Here is a 20562-nt window from a genome sequence, read left to right on the forward strand (position 1 = left end):
TCAAGTAGGTCAACACTGAGGATGCCCTCAGGGATCCCTCAGCAGCCCCATTACAGGCCCCAGCTGCCCACCTATCCACGCACACATCAAAGGCCAGTCTGGGCTCAGACACCACTCCCCTTTCATTCCCCCTCTGCCCTCCCCCAGAGTTGGGAACTGGGGACAGCTTCCTGCCGAGTCCTTCCAGTTCAGTTGGAGAAGACAGGCTGGCCTCTCCAGCACATCACAGCCCCATCTCTTCACTCTGCAGAGGCCCGAGAATACCAAGTGGGGACACACTTCTGCCTCGCTCAGGTTGCACCCCTACAAATCTCTATTCCAGGGAGACCTTGGAGAGCATGTGGCTGAGCCTCCCCTTTACAGATGAGAAGTCTGAACTTGCCTGACCAGAGCACAGCTGTTGGCTGTGAACTGCTCGCTTCCCTGGGGGAAATCATCGGGTGGGATGTCTTTGAAGCACAGGGGCACTTCCAGCAATCTAAGCTTGAGTTTTCTGGCCTTTCCCAGGTGATGGGAATGAATTTGGGCTAGAGTCACATGAAGGCTGGCCCGAGGCTGGAGCTCCTTAAGGGCTGTTTTCCTTCTTCCCCTGCTCTGCTCAGCACCAAAATAACCTTCCTTGAGGTCTTGTGCGAGGCAGGATGAGATTTCCTCTGGCTTTTAGCTTGAGTGTGTAGCCTTTTGGGGTCTCAGCATCATGGAAGGGTCATCCATTTGTGTCCCCTCCTGGGGTGAGCCCTGGGCTTCCACTTCTGTCTTCCTCACTCCCCAAACCATCAAGATCAAAGCTCAGGTTCGGCTTGGCTTGGCCAATGACCTCAGGGCACCGGGGACCCCAGTACAGATTCTGCTTTGACTTAGATTTTGGCCTACTCATTTCTTACTGCCTTGTGGGCTCTTCAATGCTTTGAAAAGATTTAATTCTATGCAGCGTTTTTTGTTGCTTTTAGCTGGAGTGGGCCCAGACCACCACATTACCGGAAACAGACACCTTTCACGTATCTTCTCTATTCTTTCCTTCACACTGGATCTTGAGAAACTCCTCCCTGTTTCATAGGAAGAGAACCCAAAACCTAGAAGAGCGTGAGAGAGAAAAGAGGAAGGAGACTGACTCCCAGGCTGGCAAAGAAGCCTTCCTGCCTGTGCAGGCAGCCAGAGCACCAGTGACACCTCTGACCTCGCCCTCGGCCCCAGCACCCAAGTCTTGCCTGTTCCATCCTCTCCTGGGAGACTGAGCCCTGTTGGGGAGAAGAGTGAGCAATAAAGGAGGGAAGGAAAGGTGGAGCTGTGAATAGCCCTGTTTTATAGGCCAGGAAATATGGGAGTAGGGTGCAGAGAACAAGAGACAGTCACTCAGCAGAAGTGGGGTCCAGAGTGCACCAGCAATTAATTCAGCTCTAGGTCAAGCACTTATTCCTGCCTGTGATATCCCAGCTCTGCCCCCAGCCACCTCCCTTAAGCAGCCACCTCTGCTCTCAGGGCTTCATTTTACTCATACGTTGGTGATGGAGGGTGATTATAGTAACTACCTCATAGGTTTGTGTGGGGCTTAAATAAGCTAATACATGTAAAGTTCATAGAATAAATAGTGCCCAGCACATGGCAAGGGCTTGATAAATGTTAATCAAGAGATGGGTGAGGCTGGGTGCGGTGGCTCACGCCTATAATAACAGCACTTTGGGAGGCCAAGGCGAGCAGATCACCTGAGGTCAGGAGTTCGAGACTAGCCTGGCCAACATGGTGAAACCCCATCTCTACTAAAAATACAAAAATTAGCTGCGCATGTTGGCAGGCGCCTGTAATCCAGCTACTCAGGATGCTGAGGCAGGAGAATTGCTTGAACCCGGGAGACAGAGGTTGCAGTGAGCTGAGATCGTGCCACTGCACTCCAGCCTGGGCAACAGAGCAAGACGCTGTGTCAAAAAAAAAAAAAAAAAAAAAAAAAAAAAACCAAAGACGGAGAGAGAGAGAGATGGGTAACTTGCCCAGGGTCACATAACTAGTGAGTGGCAGGCCTAGCAGGCATTCATTTTCCGTGTAAATATTTAGAGGCACTGGGGGTACAGCCATAAACAAAACAAAAGTCCCTGCTTCATGGAGATGACAGTCTCTTGGGGAAAAGAGACAATAACAAAATAGATGCTTAATAGATTGCTGATATAAATGCTATGAAGAAAAATAAAGCAGAGCTGGGAGAAAGAAGATGATGGTGGGGAGCGATGCACTTTATTAATATGTGGGTGGTCAGGGAAGAGCCCAGCAGCCCGGCTCCTTGCCCATGTCCTCATCCACCAGCCCCTGGCGTTTCTCAGCTTGGCAGACCTCTCTGGGATGCAGCACCTTGGTTTGTCCACTGGGAGAGACCCGAGAGAGACTCAGACTGAGACTGTGGGGAGGGCGGGAGCTCACTCTGGGAGGTGAGGCCTGAGGGGTCGGGTGGGAGGACAGAGTGGTCAAGGTACAGGACTTTGGGGCTGGCGGACTGTCATGGAAAGAACCTCTAGGTTCTACCTTCCTCTTGCCACCTGCCCTCAAACATGTTACATTCTTTACCTTGTTAGAGCCTTAATTTCCTTACCTCCAAAATGGGTTTGGAAGATTCCTACCCTGAGAATCCGACATGAAAGTGCTTTCTATTACTTGCTGTTACTGTGGACAATGTCAGGGCAGAGGCCTCTGAGTCCAGTTCAACAAACAGGCACTGAATCACCCCAAGGGGGGCTGCAGGGAGGGGAGGGAGAGAACCAGCCTCTCCCCTAACAGGTCACTTGGTCCTGCCTCCTCCATGCAGGTGGAGGGGAGAGCTGTAACTTCCCTTCCCTTCACAGACTCTTCTTGGGGTGATTGGACTCTCTGCCCTGCTGGAAGTTTGGAAGTTCTTCCCCAGCATCTCCCCGGAATCTCCCTTTCTGCAGTGGTTCCGAATCCATCCCACATGAACCACCCCTCCGAGGCCTGGAGAGGGACCATCCTCCTCCCACACCCCCTCCAGTGTCCACACACTCAATTCTTCACACTCAGGCTGAGCCCAGGACCTTGCCGCTCAACCAGAGCTCCCCCGCTGCAGGTGTGGAGCTGACCACTGAGAAGTGCACCATGTTTGGAGGGCAAGGAGCTCTCTTCCCGTAGGGACAGCATGTGTGGGTACATGAAGGGTGAGAGCAGATGCTATTCGATCTGGCAGGACTTATTACAGCACTGACTCTCTCTCCCCTGCACCTATTCTCCCTGGCTCTGTCTCCCCAATATCACCACTATCACCATATGCCCTTGGAAACTGCACTGCCTCCCTGAAGGTCAGTGTCTGGTTCTGCACCGCATGGAGGAACAAGATAAAGTGTCCTGAGCTTCTGGATATTCCACATGCTTGTGCCAAAAGGGCCTGGGCCCCGGGAGACAGGGTGAACCCACCCCAATTCCATAGCCCCATGGGACCAATGAACTTTGTCAAAATGATCAGCTTCCTTTCTCATCATCTGAGCCAAATACAGGGAAGGCGTAGGAAGGGGCATTTGAGGACTGGAACTGGTGTGGAGCCAGGAAGTCCTTTGCTACAGAACTGGGGACTGAGCCTGGGGAGATAGGAAGAGGATCTGAACTGAGATCAAAGAGGCCTGTGGACCTACTACTTAGACCTACTACTTCTTTTGACTGCCAAGTCAGTGACTGATTGTGACCAATTCATAGATGAGAGCAGTGAGTCAGTGGAGACATCAAGTGACCTAAAGACAAGGGCATGGGGGCCCTATTTCAGCCGGTCCCTTGTCTCAGAGCCCACCTTTGCCTTCATTCTCTCTTTTCTTGGAGGATTAATAGGCTGCCAGGGATTAATTCAAAAAAGCAAACGCCAAAGTGACAGTAGGGCAGGATGCAGGGTGAGGTATGTGTTCCGGAGGCTCTCCTCCGGCAGCAGTTCTAGGAGGAAGGGGGAGAGAACTGGCCCAACAAACCTTTGAACAGAGCTATTTCTAGACTGTCCTCCTCTGTGCCTCTGCACAGAGATTTGGGGAGAGGAAAGGGGATAAGGGAAGATTGCTGGAACCATCTGGGAAAGTGGTGTTTGTTAGTTTGTCAAACGCCCAGAAGGAAAGGAAATCAGCCTCCTTCAGAACCTGCCCAGCTCCAGGGGCAGCCAGCTGAGGCTAGTCTCCACCAGCCAAAACAGCCCCAGCACCTGAGCCCCAAGAGAAGCCAGGAATTGTTGTGAGCCTAAGGTCCAAAAGAAACCAGACTGCACTAATCCACCAGGAGCAAGGGGGCCTGCTTCCCCCAGTGACTCAGGATAGGGACACTGAGAGTCTGAATGCTGCTCATCCGGGTCCCCTTCACCTTACACAAAGCCCCAGGCTTTGGAGATGGCTGTGGGAAAGGGAAGGAAGGCCCGGACTGCCATCCTGGTGTCCACAGGGATGAGGACCTTTCTTAAGACATGGGTCAAGTCCTGACGCTACTCCTTATTTAACCTCTCCCCACCTGTTTCCCAGTCTGTGACATGCAGAAACTAATAGCATAGCCCTCGCCCAATTGCCCGGAGGATTAAATGAGATGACACTTGAATAGGCCTAGCAGAGTGCCTAGCTGGAGGGAGTGCTCCACGAATGACAGATGCTGCTTCCTCTCAGTTTCCTCATCTGTAAAAACGGCCTAATGATAGCTCCTCTCAGGGTTACCATGAGGCTGAAATGACAGTGTGCATGAAAGGAACTTTGAGAACTGCTATAGAAATGTTAATTACCATCATCATGATTCCCTGACCTATAGTTACTGGCTGCCTTTCCTACAGCATATTAGGAAGGTGGGCTTCTCTCTTTTTATTGCTATGAAAAGAGACCATTTGTCACTGAGGGCCTGCCCCACCTTGCCTCACCAGCCCCAGATGTGCAGTTAAGGCAGAATCGTAAGTGAGAACAAGCAGTTGTCCCAGTGCCTTCTCACTTGGCCTTTTCTGTCTCTGGGGACCCTATCTGAGCTACTCTGGAAGTGGTTCTCAAAGATCAGTTTCCCGAGGAAGTAAGAAAACAATTCAGGCCAGGTGCGGGGGCTCACGTCTGTAATCCCAGCACTTTGGGAGGCCAAGGCGGGTGGATCACATGGTCAAGAGATCGACACCATCCTGGCTAACACGGTGAAACCCCATCTCTACTGAGAATACAAAAGATTAGCCAGATGTAGTGGCGTTCGCCTATAGTCCCAGCTACTCTAGAGACTGAGACAGGAGAATCACATGAACCCGGGAGGCGGAGCTTACAGTGAGCCAAAATCGCACCACTGCACTCCAACCTGGGCGACAGAATGAGACTCTGTCTCAAAAAAAAAAAATCAGGAAAACACTGTGCATTACTCATCCACTATCCATCCCCTCTTTCTTCATTATTAAGACCCATTTTTTTCTTTTAAGATGTCAACATGGTCAGCTAAAAACACTTGGTTACAGCTAAGACTAGCCAAATGACACAGTTAAGGCCAAAGATATAAGTGGAAGTCTCTAGGGGAGGACACTTCTATCATAATAAAAAGGCAAAGGCTCCTGTGGAAAAGGCATTTTGCACCTCACCCTTATTCTGTTTTCCAGCCTGGAACATGGACAGTGAGGCCTGGAGGTATAGCAGCCATAGTGTGATCATGAAACAACAAGCTATGAGGAAAATAGTAGATGTCCTATATATAATAAAGGGCCGAAAAATGAAAAGGCACTGGGTCTCAGAAGATGGAATCTCCGGAATCCTGAATCAAACCTGAACATCCTACTCCAGACTTCTTGTATAAGACAATTGAAGCCGCTAGCATTAGTTAGGTTTTTTGTAACTTATAGTTGAAAAAACCCCTAACTAGTAGAGAATTTGATATTTTAAAGTGGAATCCTCAAGTAAAAGAATCTAAAATGTAGGGGCCGGGCGCAGTGGCTGTCATCCCAGCACTTTGGGAGGCCGAGGTGGACAATCACGAGGTCAGGAGTTCGACACCAGCCTGACCAATATGGTGAAACTCCACCTCTAAAATCTAAAATGTGAACTTGGCTAAGTAGAGGGAGGAAGGTAGTGAGATATGATGACCCAATATGTCAGGCTGGAAAGTCAGGACCTTTGTTGTGAAATGACAATATATTTGGTCAGACCATGGCATATCTTGCAATATGGACCAAATAGAAACCTAGGTGTAATGATAGAGGAAGGGGTAGAAAAAAGTTTAGAAAGTTAGCATGAGCTGGTTCCTTGCATCTTTCATCAACGACCTACAAGAGTAGGATGCTGCTATTGCAAAAAAACTGAAACAGGTGTCACCGGCTTTGGGAACAGGCAATGGGTGAAAGCCGGAAGGGTCTCTAGAAGATTATTAGTAATGATTTGAAGGACAGTGAGGAAATTGTTACTGGAATCTAGAAAAAAGAGATCCTATTAGGTAATAGCAGAATGTCTGGCAACACTGTTATCTGTGGTTACATGGAAAACAGAAAGGTACCTAATCAGTTTATGGATATGAGTAAGGAGATTTTTATGCAGAATATGAAAGTACCAGTTGGCTTCTTCTGGCTGCCTATGATAAAATATGAGACTAGAAAGTTGAACTAAGCCAGACATGGTGGCTCATGCCTGTAATCCCAGCACTTTGGGAGGCCAAGGTGGGTGGACCGCAAGGTCAGGAGATCAAGACCATCCTGGCCAATATGGTGAAACTCCATCTCTACTAAAAATACAAAAAATTAGCTGAGCATTGTGGTGCATGCCTGTAGTCCCAGCTACTAGGGAAACTGAGGCAGGAGAACTGCTTGAACCCGGGAGGCAGAGGTTGCAGTGAGCCAAGTCATGCCACTGCACTCCAGCCTGGCAACAGAGCGAGACTCTGTCTCAAAAAAAAAAAAAAAAAATGTTGAACTAAAGAAGGAACTACTCAGCCGGCCACGGTGGCTCAAGCCTGTAATCCCAGCAAGGCTGAGACGGGCGGATCACAAGGTCAGGAGATCGAGTGGGGTGAAACCCCCAAAAAACTAGCCAGGCGAGGTGGCGGGCACCTGTGGTCCCAGCTACTCCGGAGGCTGAGGCAGGAGAATGGCGTAAACCTGGGAGGCGGAGCTTGCAGTGAGCTGAGATCCGGCCACTGCACTCCAGCCTGGGCGACAGAGCCAGACTCAGTCTCAAAAAAAAAAAAAAAAAAAAGAAGGAAAAACCCACCCAGGAGACAAAGGTTGCAGTGGGCCAAGATTGCACCACTGCACCTCCAGTCTGGGCGACAGAGTAAGACTCCATCTAAAAAAAAAAAAGAAAACGAAGGAACTACTCAACTTCTTAAAGAATTAGAAGGAAATATAGAGGGCCCAGTACAGTCTTTCCAGCCAGCAAATGACTCTCAAACTAATAAATGCCCTTGGGGCAAACATCAAATCCAGATCCCTGACAATAGAAAGGATCTCAGGATAAAGATGAAGTAAGTCAAAGGTAAGACCTTGTAATGAGACCTAAAAAATATTTAAGGGCAAGTTTCCCAGATCTTCTCAGATAAATAATACAATGTCTAATAATTCTAGAAGTGTGCCTCTTAGGCTCTTTCAGACTAGAAGGCTTTTAGGAATCTCAAGGGCATTTACTCCCAGCACCCTGACTCTCAGTCCAAGCTGGAGAGAGACCAATCTTAAAAAGATTTGTAGGTATGGCTTTGTCTATTAAGTGAATTATAAGTTGATGCACAGTGAGGCCATATTTTTACACGAATTATATCATTTTGGACTAAAACGGACAAAGATGGCTTAAAACCAAAAGAAGTTTTTGAGTCTTCAACTTCAAATGGGCAAGAACTAGGCTGAGAAAGCTACTTAGCTATCAACACAGATACTTCTTGTGGAAAATAGAGAGTTAACTCAGAAAATGAAGTCAAGAACCTAGAAGCCAAGAGCCAAGAAGAACCAAGAGCCAAGCAGAACTGAGCCCTAGACAAGAATCTGGTGACATGTGTCTGACTCAATTTCAGAATTGCTATGGACCAATGCACCAATTTGTGCCTCCAATACACCAACACACCCTTAAGAATAGGAGTGTTAAAAAAAAAAAAAAAAAAAAAAAGCAGAGTCTCGCCCTGTCACCCAGGCTGGACAGTGTGGTGGTATAATCTCAGCTCAGTGCAATCTCCACCTCCCAGGTTCAAGCGATTTTCCTGCCTCAGCCTCCCGAGTAGCTGGGATTACAGGTGCACGCCACCACGCCAAGCTAATTTTTGTATTTTTAGTAGAGACGGGGTTTTGCCACTTTGGCCAGGCTGGCCTCTAAATCCTGAGCTCAAGTGATCTACCCACCTCAGCCTCCCAAAGTGCTGGGATTACAGGCGTGAGCCAATAAGCCTGGATGGCAGTTATCTATCTTTATCTCACCTGTGAACATCGACTGTGTTCTTCACAGGACTTCAGGCCAAGAGGAGCCACTTTTGAGGAGCCGTCCTGGAGGAACTGCACATGAGAAGCCTTATTCATATCTCTGGACCTGTCTCAGATAATAAGATCAGAGACATCAAATTGATGCCTTAATGAGATGAGACTTTGTGGGTCTTGGGAAGGAGATGAGTGTATTTTGCATATGGGAGGGATGTAAATTGCTGTTGCTAGAAGACAGACTATGGTATTTAGTCTCCAAAGATGGTCACCGTCAATTTTATGCATGCTGCTCTTTACATTAAAAGATGTCTAGCTGGGCGCGGTGGCTCACGCCTGTAATCCCAGCACTTTGGGAGGCCGAGGTAGGCAGATCACGAGGTCAAGAGTTCAAAACCAGCCTGACCAACATGGTGAAACCCTGTCTCTATTGAAAATACAAAAATTACCCAGGCTTGTGACACACCCCTGTAATCCCAGCTACTCAGGAGGCTGAGGCAGGAGAATCACTTGAACCCAGGAGGTGGAGGTTGCAGTGAGTCAAGATCACACCTCTGCACTCCAACCTGAGTGACAAAGCGAGACTCCATCTCAAAAAAAAAAAAAAAGAGAGAGAGAGAGAGATGTCTAATTCTCCTCCTCCCCTTAATCTGAGCCAGACTTAATGATTTTTTTTTTTTTTTTTGATCCTTAGAATACAGCAGAAATGATGTCCTGGGATTTCTGAAATAAATCTTAAGAAGTGCCAGACATGGTGTCTTATGCCTATATTCCAAGCACTTTGGGAGACCAAGGCAGGTGGGACGCTTGAGTCCAGGAGTTCGAGAACAGCCTTGGCAACATGGTGAACCCCTGTCTCTACAAAAAATGCAAAAATTAACCAGGTATGGTGGCGTGTACCTGTAGTCCCAGCCACTTGGGAGGCTGAGGCAGGAGGATTGCTTGACCCTGGGAGGTGGAGGCTGCAGTGAGCCATTATTATGCCACTGCACCTGGGCCTGGGTGACAGAATGAAACCCTGTCTCAAAAATAAATTAATTAATTTAATTAAAATTAAAATAAATAAATCTTAAGCCTACCAGCTTCCATGTGGGCCTCATGCAATGTTCACTTTGAGATTGGTCCTCTCAGGACCCTGCTGCCATGCTCTAAGAAGCCCAAGCCACATAGAGAGGCCATGCACGGTAAGCACTCCGGCTGACAGTTCTAGCTGAGCTCCCAGCTCACATCTGATATCAATTGTCATGCATGTTAAGCAAGCTACCGTAGATGTTGAGTTTGTTCAAACATTCGGATTACTCTAACTCTGATTTCCATCCACAACTGCATGGAAGACCCCACGTGAGAACCACCAACTAAGCCCAGTCTACCCGCAGAACCATGAGAGATAATAAATTTGTGCTCTTGGCCGGGCGCGGTGGCTCACATCTGTAATCCCAGCACTTTGAAAGGCTGAGGCGGGCGGATCACCTGATCAACATAGAGAAACCCCATCTCTACTAAAAATATAAAATTACCTGGGCGTAGTGGCATGTGCCTGTAATCCCAGCTACTCAGGAGGCTGAGGCAGGAGAATCACTTGAACACAGGAGGCAGAGATGGCAGTGAGCAGAGATCATGCCACTTCACTCAAGCCTGGGCGACAGAATGAGACTCCATCTCAAAAAAAAAAAAAAAAAAAAAGAATATACAATACAATATAGAATGTATTGTATAGAATACAATACACTTGTTTTCTGAAAACAGGTATACTGCCTGTCTTGGTTCATTTTGTATTGCTACAACAGAATACCACAGACTGGTATTCAAAACAAAACAGATATTTATTGGCTCACAATTCTGGAGGCCAGGAAGTCTAAGCTGCAGGGGGTAACACCTGGAGAAGGCCTTCTTGCTGCATCATCTCCTGGTGGAAAGGCAAAGAGAGGGAGAGAAAGAAAAGGTGGGGGAACAAACTCATCCTTCTATAAGGAACCCGCTCCTGTGATAACAGCATGAATCCATTCATTACAGCAGAGCCCTCATGGCCTAATCACTTGCTAATTACTGTTGCTTTGGAGATAAAGTTTCCAACACATGAATCTTGGGGAACACATTCAAACCATAGCACTGCCTATGGCCTGTATTCTGACAATGAATCCTTTTTTTTTTTTTTTTTTTTTTTTTTTTTTGGACAGCATCTTGCTCTGTTGCCCAGGCTAGAGTCCAGTGGCGGGATCTCAGCTCACTGCAACCTCCATCTCCCAGGTTCAAGCGATTCTCCTGCGTCAGCCTCCAGAGTAGCTGGGACTACAGGCATGCACCACCACACCCAGCTATATTTTTTGTATTTTTTGGTAGAGACGGGGTTTCACCATGTTGGCCAGACTGGTCTCAAACTCCTGGCCTCAAGGGATCTGCCTGCCTTGGCCTCCCAAAGTGCTGGGATTATAGGCGTGAGCCACCGCGCTCGGTCTGACAAGGAATCCTTTAAATAAAGCTTTGTGAGGTTGATTAGACTAATTCATATCTCTTGAGCAGATCCTGGTACAACTCATTACTTGCAGTATTAAATGTTAAGGTCTGTCTTTATTCTGAACTTATACCTTTTCTCCTTTATTGGAATTGAAATTTTATCTTTTTATGAAATGATAGTGATGGTAGATGGTAATTGCCTTTTTTAATGTCTTTATTTGACAAAATAAAAGTCAGCAACCTATCTCGATTTCCAAATTTTTGCTGGTATTTGAAATCCCAAAATGGAGACCTAAAGTACAGCTCTGGCCTTGGAGAGATTTCCAGGAGAGTCAGAGCCCAGAAGGCAGCAGGATCCAGGAGGCCCTCATTTCCCAGCACTCCAGCTGAGCCAGCCAGGTTATAGAACATCACTGAGCAATTAAAATATTATCAACAGACAAAAAAAGTTTATTGAATACAAAACTCAAAGGCATCGAGAGTCCTGGGCCCAAGAGGTCCATAGCAAGGAGTCAGGAGTTTCTGCTTCAGGGTCGGTCTGGGCAACCCTGGAAGAAGTCATTGCACATGACAGTGATGAGGGCCAGGAAAACAGCATACTCCTGGAAGTCCACCTGCTGGTCACTGTTCTCATCCAGGTTGCCCATCAGTTTCTTCAGCCCCTCCTCATCCACTTTCTCCTGAAAGTGACAGGAAATACACTCATCACCAAGCCAGCCCCAACCCCAGCTCCACCAAACACCCAGACCCCCACACACTCAAATTGGTTCCCAGCTCTCCCTCCCCACTGGGCAACTGGGTATATGGAGTGCAGGAGGCCCTGGGAGCTACTAAGAGGGCCCAGTGAGTAAGGAGAGAGACGGATACTCATTGGTGAGCATCTCCAGTGTGCCCTCCTCCTGGACACAGGGAGGACACTGGGTGCTCCTCTGAGCGTGCATCAGCTTGAATCCCACAGGAGCCCAGCGAGGTAGGTATCATCACCCCTTTCTGCTGATGCAGAAACCGACGGTTGCTGCTCCCCAACACCAGCCAGATGGATTCAGAAAAGAAGAACACTTTACTTTTTAAGACAAGGTCTTCCTCTGTTGCCCAGGCTGGAGTGCAGTGGCACAATCACAACTCGCTGCAGCCTCAACCTCCTGGGCCCAAGTGATCCTCCCACGTCAGCCTCCCAAGTAGCTGGAACCACAGGCTCATGCCACCACACCCAGCTAATTATTTATTTTTAGTAGAGACAAGGTCTCACTATGTTGCCTAGGCTGGTCTTGGCAACCAGAGTGATCTCACTCTGTCACCCAGGCTGTATTATAGCTCACTGTAACCTCGAACTCCTGGGCTCACGCAATCCTCCCAAGTAGCTGGGACTACAAGCGTATGCCACCAAGCCTGGCCAATTTTTATTTTCGTAGAGATGGAGTCTTGCTATGTTGCCCAGACTGGTGGAACTCCTAGGCTTAAAAGATCCTCCCGCCTTAGCCTCCCAGAGTATGGGGATTACAGGCTTGGGCCATGGCACCCAGCTGAAAAACACTTTTTTTTTTTTTTTTTTTTTTGAGACAGAGTCTCACTCTGTTGCCCAGGTTGAAGTACAGTGGTGCAATCTCGGCTCACTGCAAGCTCCACCTCGCGGGTTTACTTACACCATTCTCCTGCCTCAGCCTCCCAAGTAGCTGGGACTACAGGCGCCCACCACCACGCCCGGCTAATTTTTTTATTTTTAGTAGAGACGGGGTTTCACCGTGTTAGCCAGGACGGTCTCAATCTCCTGACCTCGTGATCCGCTCACCTTGGCCTCCCAAAGTGCTGGGATTACAGGTGTGAGCCACCACGCCCGGCTGAAAAACACTTTTTTAATACTAGCCAAAATAATTAGAAAAGTTTAACCAACCACAAAAACAAAACAAAAAAAAAAGGAAAGAAGGACCTGCCTCATGTGTTGAAAGCCTGACACCTAACTTTGGAAATCACCAATGAGTCAGTATAGGGAGGGTGAGGGACAAATTGAAGGTTGATGCATTTCTCCACAAAATGTTCCAGACTGTATATCTTAGCTGGGCTTTTCTCTCCCTACATAATTTCTTAGTTTGACATATAAAAACGGAAAGAGGTCAGGTACAGCGGCTCACATCTGTAATTCCAATACTTTGGGAGGCCGAGGTGGGAGGATTGCTTGAACCTAGGAGTTCAAGCCCAGCCTGGACAACATAGCAAGACTCCATCTCTACAAAAATAAAAATTGGCCAGACATGGGGGCATACTCCTGTAGTCCCAACTACTTGGGAGGATTGCTTCAGCCCAAGAGTTTGAGACTACAGTGAGCTATGATCCAGCCTGGGTGACAGAGTGAGCTCTTGTCCCCCCCACCATTAAAAAAAAAAAAAAAAAAGGAGTCTGGACAAAGTGGCTCAGGCCTGTAAGCCCAGCACTTTAGGAGGCCGAGGAGGGCAGATCACCTGCGGTCAGGAGTTCGAGGCCAGCCTGACCAATATGATGAAACCCCATCTCTACTAAAAATACAAAAATCACTTTGGGAGGCCAAGGCAGGTAGATCACGAGGTCAGGAGATTGAGACCAGCCTGGCCAATATGGTGAAACTCTGTCTGTACTAAAAATACAAAACTTGGCCAGGCAGGGTGGCTCACACCTGTAATCTCAGCACTTTGGGAGGCCGAGGCAGGCAGATCACAAGGTCAGGAGATCGAGACCATCCTGGCTAACAGGATGAAAACCCGTCTCTACTGAAAATACAAAAAATTAGCCAGGTATGGTAGTGGGCACCTGTAGTCCCAGCTACTTGGGAGGCTGAGGCAGGAGAATGGCGTGAATCTGGGAGGCGGAGCTTGCAGTGAGCTGAGATCGCGCCACTGCACTCCAGCCTGGGCGACAAAGCCAGACTCTGTCTCAAAAAAAAAAAAAAAAAAAAAGATAGCTGGGCGTGGTGGCATGCGCCTGTAGTCCCAGTTACTCAAGAGGCTGAGACAGGAGAATGGCTTGACCCCTGGAGGCACAGGTTGTAGTGAGCCGAGATCGTGCCATTGCACTCCAGCCTGGGCAACAAGAGTGAAACTCCGTCTCAAAAAAAAAAAAAAAAAGGAAAAAGGGAGAGAGAACGTGCCAGTACTGTGTGATCTTGGGACAATCACTTTTCCCTTCTGGGCTCTGGTTTCTGAAGTTTCCAATAACAGGATTAGACAGATGCACCCTGAAGGCCCTCACAGCACACAGTTCTCTGGAATGCTGCAGGAAACAGCCATTGATAAAGCACTCCCACTTGGCCTCATTTCCACTCCAGTGGAGCAATGAAGCAAAAGTGGAGAGAGGGCTGGGCCCCAACCTGGTACCTGCATCGATAGGCACCCGGAACTGGGGGAGAGATTTAACCTGCACCCCCACACTCACACCAGGACCTCCCCCAGAGGCCTGTGCCACTCACCCCCACAAAGCTGGGCAGCTCCTTTTGCAGAAGTTCCTTCATCTCCCCCTTACTCAGCTTGAACTTGTCGCCCTCTTGGCAGGAGTACTTGTGGAAGGTAGTGACCAGCACAGCCAGCGCCTGCTCCAGGGAACTGCACATCATGGATCTGTGGCTGCAGAGGTGCCAAGTGATGGGTACACTGCTGAGGTTCTTGGGGCCTTAGCTCGGCCTGCAGGATCCACTTCTGCCCTGTGCCCCCAAGCCACCTCACAAAACCCCTCTCTGAATGGGAAGGCAGGGAGCATGTCCCCCTCAGACTGTGGTTCCCTGAGGCCGGGGGCCATACTTCCGCCGTCCCCTGAGGGCAGACGCTAAAGCTTCCCTTGTGTCTGGGAGTCACCAATGGCAGGGCCCGAAGCCTCCTCTGATGGCACTTGGGCCATCCCCCTGAGGGCAGGGCTCCCCGCTTGAGTGTCTGCCAGAAGGGAAATGACAGGGTGACCAGAGCCCCATTTTGACGGCATCTGCCCAGGCGCTGGGGAGCAGGGCCACATGCACCAGCTGGCAGATGGGGGCTCCTGTGCGGTCTGGCAGGAGCCATAGCTACACCTAGGAGCAGGAAGCTCCCTGAAGGAGTCATTTCCCTCCTCAGACTCGGGGCTCCTGAAGCCAGAGGCGTCTCTCTCTGCCATCTAACTGGAAGCTCCCCTGGGCAGGGGCGTTTCCTCTCTCAGACTAGGAGCTCCCAGAGGCTGGGGAATGTGTCTCCCCTCACCCTGAAGGCCCCTGAGCCTTTACGCAGAGAGGGGCATGGGTAGGGTGGGGGCAACTTAACATCCTCTCCACCAGGAAGGATCCTGTTGGAATTAGAATTAAAGATATGAAATGTTCATTGCCTTGGGATCAGGATGGAACAGAACTCAGCAGCAAGGCCTCTGAGAATACTCAGACCAGCCTGGAAAGGTTAGGCAGGTTTCAGGGTGAGGCCAGAGGAGCTATGCCAGAGGCAAGGCAAGCCCTGGGCCCATCCTGCTGGCCCTGCCTTCACCCAGGCAGGGGGCAGAGCTTTGCTGCTCGGGACCATGACCCAGGCAGAGTCTTGCACTTGAGACCCCTGCCTTTTGCTCCTTAGTCTTGCTAGAAGCCGGGACTTCGTGGAAAAAAAAAAAAAAAAAACCTCAGGATTCTTACTGTAGCACCACCCACATGTATACCTCCTGCTCCTAGGCCTAGACCCCCAAAGAAGGGCCCCTAGACTGGGATATCCAGAGGAGGGCCTCAGAGCAACCGCTGCACTGAGACCTCACAGAGGAACCTGGAGAAAAACCCTTCAGTCAACACTTCACAAAGGGTTCTTCCAAGGGGGAAGGCCCAGAGAGGCCCAGGTTGATCCCACCAGGGAAGCTGGAATGAGAGAACTGTGGAGACAGAGACCCACGGGGGTCCTCCCCACCCTGCCCTCAGCAGGACAGAGGTACTCACCAGACCAGGTGGCAGAGAGAGACCCAGGAAGGAGAGCAAGGCAGCCAGGCTCCCAGGGTGAGGATTTATACGCGGGCCCCACTGGCCCCCAACTTGGCTTTTTAAGGAAACCAAACCTGCCTCAACCTGATCCCACCAAACCCTGGCCTCTTGCCATTCCCACTCATTTCCTCCCAGCCCCCTCCCTCCCAGAGAGTGCCAGCTCCACCACCAGCTCGGGGAGGGCTCTAGGCCAGGTCAAGGGCAGCCCCTGAGCCCACCCAGGCCACAGTAGGAAGTGGGAGGTGTCATGGGGACTGGGCAGCCTGGGCCAGGGGTGAGGGGAGGCAACCCTGCTCTGGGGCCTGGAGACTGGTGCCAGGCCTCATTCTCATGACATGCCTGTGAGTCACAGCCCGCTCCTGTGTGAGAGGCTGCGGGCACATGCTGGGCCTTCACGGCCGGGTGCTCATGTGCATACATGTGCCTGTGTGAGAGACAGAAGCAACCTGGGGCCACCCTTAGGAAGCTGGGGGCCAGAGGAGGCAGCTGGGGGACATCAGGAGAAGAAGGACAGGACTGACTTCAGGACATGAATGAAGTGGAGTTAATTTTAATGGCCAGCACCAGAATACCTCTTAATGAGGTAATGAAGTAACTAAGTGTGCTTAGAAATACCTCGGAAGGTCCGTCTGTGTAGGAAGGGGTCTGGAAGGATGGGGAAGCAGGGAGAAATGGGGCTGCTCTGCACACAGCCCCAGCTGGGCTGGGTAACAGTCTGTGGGGAGTTTAAGGAAGTCCTGAGCTGTTAAAGAGTGAATAGGAAAACTTTAGCCTCCTCTTCTTCAGCTTGAGGCCTGGGTGGGTGGGTAGGGGTACATCCCTACTTAGGGCTGAAAATACCAGCCAGACAGCTTCCCAAGCCAGGGTCCAGGCCTGAAGCAGAGCTCCCAGCCACAGCCCTCTCTCACTGCCCCCACACACATGTCCTCCCCAGACCTGGAGAAAGGCAAACACTGTGGCCATTCAGAGCCCAGCCCAAGGGAGGGCTGCCCCCTCCCAGGGCCCCTTCCTCCTTGGCCCTTTGTCTATCCCAACCCCAGTCTGGGCATCAGGGCACCACCCTTCCTGTGGCCCAGCTCCCCTCCCTGCTCCAGATGTCAAGCAGCTTCTTCCCCTCCCCCAGCCCCTCTGCCCCATCCCTCAGTGACTCACCCGAGGTTCCAGGCCCAGATGCCCAGGCAGTGACTCAGCGGCACCACCCTCCTCCCCCAGGGCCAGGGCAGCAGCAGTCCCAGAGCAGTAGGCGGAAGCCCCAGCCCAGGCTGGCAGGGAAAGCACTGGCACGGAGACCCTAAACCGGCCCTGCCAGGAGGAGCTTTGGATAATGACACGGCAGGAGGATCAGACTGAGAACAGGCTGGTCCCTTCCTGGTGGTCACCGTGCCACTTGGGGGCCAGCCTGAGCAGTGTACATGAAGTCAGGCCTTGGGGCCCCCATTGTCCTCTTCTACACCTTGACACAGTCACCCAGTGTCCCTTGCTGCCCTAGGCACTTGAACCCCTCATGCTACTTGTCTTCCCACCAAAGCCTACTTCAAGTAGAACTCAGACTAAAAACCCTTCACACGGAGGGTGAGGGACAAGGGAGCGCAATGCATCGCTTTTCACAGCCATTCTTTGCTTTTAACTAAGGGCCTCCGCAGGGCCCTCCCTGCTCAGAAACTGCAGTGCATCCCCATGGCTGTCCCTTAAAGCCAGGCAGTGTGTTCTCACTCATAAGTGGGAGTTGAACAATGAGAACACATGGACACAGGGAAGGGAACACCACATACCAGGGCCTGTGGGCGGTTGAGGGGAGAGGGATGGGGGCAAGGGGAGGGAGAGTATTAGGACAAATACCTAATGCATGCGGGGCTTAAAACCTAGATGATGGGTTGATAGGTGCAGCAAACCACCATGGCACATGTATACCTATATAACAAACCACGTTCTGCACATGTATTCCAGAACTTAAAGTAAAAATAAAATGAATTAAAATTTAAAAAATTTTTAAAGCCTGGCAGTGAGGCACTCCAGACTCAGCCTGCTCCTGCGTGTCCCTTAAACACACCAGCACATGCAACTAGTGTGGCCAAGACCCTTGGCTTGTGCTGACCCCTTGCTCAGAACGTGCCCACACATGCCCACGCCCTCTATCCTGCTGAAACCCCACCCACCCTTCAAAGGCCAGTGAAATGCCACCCACTGCAGGGAGCCTTCCCAGGCCCCAACCGGATTCAGTCTCTACCTGTTCTGTCCTGTACAAGGCACCCCTTTTGCCCTTCTCGTGTGTACTTAGAGCATTCTGATTTTGACTGAATCACTTGTGTACTTGTTTTTTCTCAGCCTCACCCCCACATGGTGAGCTCACCGGTCTTACTCATTTCTGCATGAGGTAAGGGTCTCGCTGGCACCAGGTGCCAACCAGTGTTTATGTCTACCGCATGGCAACAGGGGTCACTGGAGGAGTGCTTAGGAGCCAGGGAGTCCTTCTCACCCCGTGAAATCACACCACTGACTACGCTACGAAATAATCACCTCTCCTCTGGATCCCAAGAGTGGAACCGAGACAACGGGTCGGAAAAGAGCTTCAGAGAGCTACAAATCCCCGAGGAGTGACAGCAGGAAACGCGGCTCCCAGGACCCAGTGAGGGAGTTGAGCAAAGCCCCCAGCGGGCAGAGACGGAGACAGGAGGCAGACAAAGAAGACAAAGAGTCAGTCAGATGGAAAAGCCAGGGAGAAAAACGGAGACAGCAGCAGAGCCGCGGGTCACTAGGGTCAGCTGCTGGAGGCCTGTCCTTAATCAGGTGTCTCTGTCTCAGGAACTGAGGCTGCGACTGCGCCCATCAAATGGCCATATTCCTGAGACTGGTGATAATCGTATTCATTTGCCACTAACTTGCTGCGTAACCTTGGGCAACTCCCTCCCGCACGGCAGAACAGGAGAGTTGTATGGAATGGCCCCTAGTGTCCAATCCCAATTCCACTCTGACATTCTCCAGCTGTCTACAAAGGCAGAGTAGTCAAGACACGGGCAGGCCCTGCGGATACCCAAGGCAGTGATTCTACCCCGGCCCAGCCTAAGGAAGTTGGGTCCTCACATTCCGTCCACCCGCTCTCCGGGTTCCAGGTGCCAGAAATTTTCCACCAGGGGCCCCGCGGGATTTTGCTCGGCTGCTTCGTGCCCTCTGGTGGCTAAGGCGTGTCATTGCAGTGCCGGCCTCCTGTCATCCTTGTCCGCCAGACCCTCCGGCGCCCTGCTGACGACTCAGGAGACAGTGCTGATTCATTTCCAAGCGGCCTTCCTACACCCACACCTGCTTCACACAGATGAGGTTTCCTGGACAGTCCCTGCCCAGAAGCCCAGGTGGGTGCCTGAGACGGCAGCCAGATACCTGGAAGCCGTTTTAAAAGCCTAGGGATATAGGTACTCGAGAGACAGGAGGCGGAAGGACCATTTGAGCCTAGGAGTTTGAGGCTACAGTGAGCCATGATCGTGCCACTGCACTCCAGCCTGTACGACAGAGCAAGACCCTGTCTCAATCAATGAATACAAGCCTAGAGATAGGGGCAGAAGGAAACCAGGGGTCAGAAGTGAGGGACTGGCCACTGCCAAGTTCTGCCCACAGACCCCCTTTCCCCAGGCCATTCAGGGGAAAGAGAAATTGCCTCACTGTGGGGGCCACAGGTTTAGTTTAAGTCCTGGCATGGCCTCTGGCTCACTGTGTGACTGTCGACCTTGGTTGAGTGGTGCCACGAACCTGAGCTTAAACGTTTTCCCCTTATTATGGACCCCTTTATTATGCCCCACCCCACAAAATACGTTCTGAAGTATTCTCGCTTAGCAAAATGCATTAAATAATTTATTTCCCGTTTTACTAATCGAATCCATAAGTGTCTCCCGACAGCATGACCAGCATGCGAGGATCCACGTTATCACATTGGGTTCAGGTCATCCTGGATTTGTCACTCACAATGGGTGTGTGCATATCCTTTGCTGGAGGGGTGCAGAACTGAAATTTCGAAGCACCTGCTGTGCATCAGGTGCTGTCTGTACATTACCCCATTTAATTCACACAACAATCCCAGGAGTTGGAATAAGCTGACCCCACTTCACAGAGGAGAACACTGAGACTCAAAGTCTGCCCAAATTCACATAATTAGTAAGGGGTGGCGAGGCATGACGAACACAGGTGGTCACAATGTTAAACCTTTTCTAGAAGCTCCAATCATCCCCCGATAACCCTGAGAGCCCTAACATTTCATTTCCATTCAGACCAGCCTCAGTCTCTCTGCCCACCCTCTCTCCACTGCCACACCCAGCCTATCTGTCTCATTTCTCAACCTCAGCAGCTGCCAGAAGCCCAGCTTCTCCCCATCTCTGATTCTGGCATCTTTTCCTCTTGCCTTCAAATGCCCTATGGATTGGATTCTTTTTAATTTTTGTTTATTTACTTACTTATTTGAGGCACAGTCTCACTCTGTCTCCAAGGCTGGAGTACAGTGGCACCATCACAGCTCACTGCAGCCTCATGTGATCCTCCCACATTAACCTCCTCAGTTGCTGGGGCTATAGGTGCACGCCGCTGTGCCCAGCTATTTTTTGCATTTTTTGTGGTGACGGAGTTTTGCCATGTTGCCCAGACTGGTCTTGAACTCCTGAGCTCAAGCAGTCCTCCTGCCTCGGCCTCCCAAAGTGCTGGGATACCAACATGAGCCACCATACCCAGCCTAGCCTGGATTAAATACAAATATAAAAGAGACTGGGCGTGGTGGCTCCCACCTGTGATCCCAGCACTTTGGGAGGCTGAGGCAGGCAGATCACCTGAG

At 50.5% G+C, this 20562-nt stretch overlaps 2 protein-coding genes across 48 annotated transcripts in view; one reads left to right on the forward strand and one right to left on the reverse strand.

Annotated features, from left to right (window-relative positions):
* The window catches only part of S100A1 (S100 calcium binding protein A1), a 1186348-nt gene that overhangs the window by 1103187 nt on the left and 62599 nt on the right, over positions 1-20562 (forward strand). Inside the window, exon 1 of one of the 47 annotated variants that reach the window (XM_050754217.1) lies at positions 2718-2721. The exons of the other annotated variants lie outside the window; for them this stretch is intronic. The gene's annotated coding sequence lies outside the window, so the exon portion shown is untranslated. Of the gene's footprint in view, positions 1-2717; positions 2722-20562 lie in introns of those variants that run through there. 47 annotated transcript variants of the gene reach the window in all.
* Positions 11238-17035, reverse strand: S100A2 (S100 calcium binding protein A2). The gene is made up of 3 exons (XM_050756182.1): positions 16905-17035; positions 14247-14400; positions 11238-11490 (listed from the first exon to the last, which is right to left on the reverse strand). The coding sequence occupies exons 2-3, from the start codon at positions 14388-14390 to the stop codon at positions 11338-11340; spliced, it is 297 nt and encodes a 98-aa protein (XP_050612139.1). The 5' UTR covers positions 14391-14400; positions 16905-17035; the 3' UTR covers positions 11238-11337.

Source organism: Macaca thibetana, chromosome 1 (assembly GCF_024542745.1).
Source record: "Macaca thibetana thibetana isolate TM-01 chromosome 1, ASM2454274v1, whole genome shotgun sequence".
In the NCBI taxonomy this organism is placed as follows: domain Eukaryota; kingdom Metazoa; phylum Chordata; class Mammalia; order Primates; family Cercopithecidae; genus Macaca; species Macaca thibetana.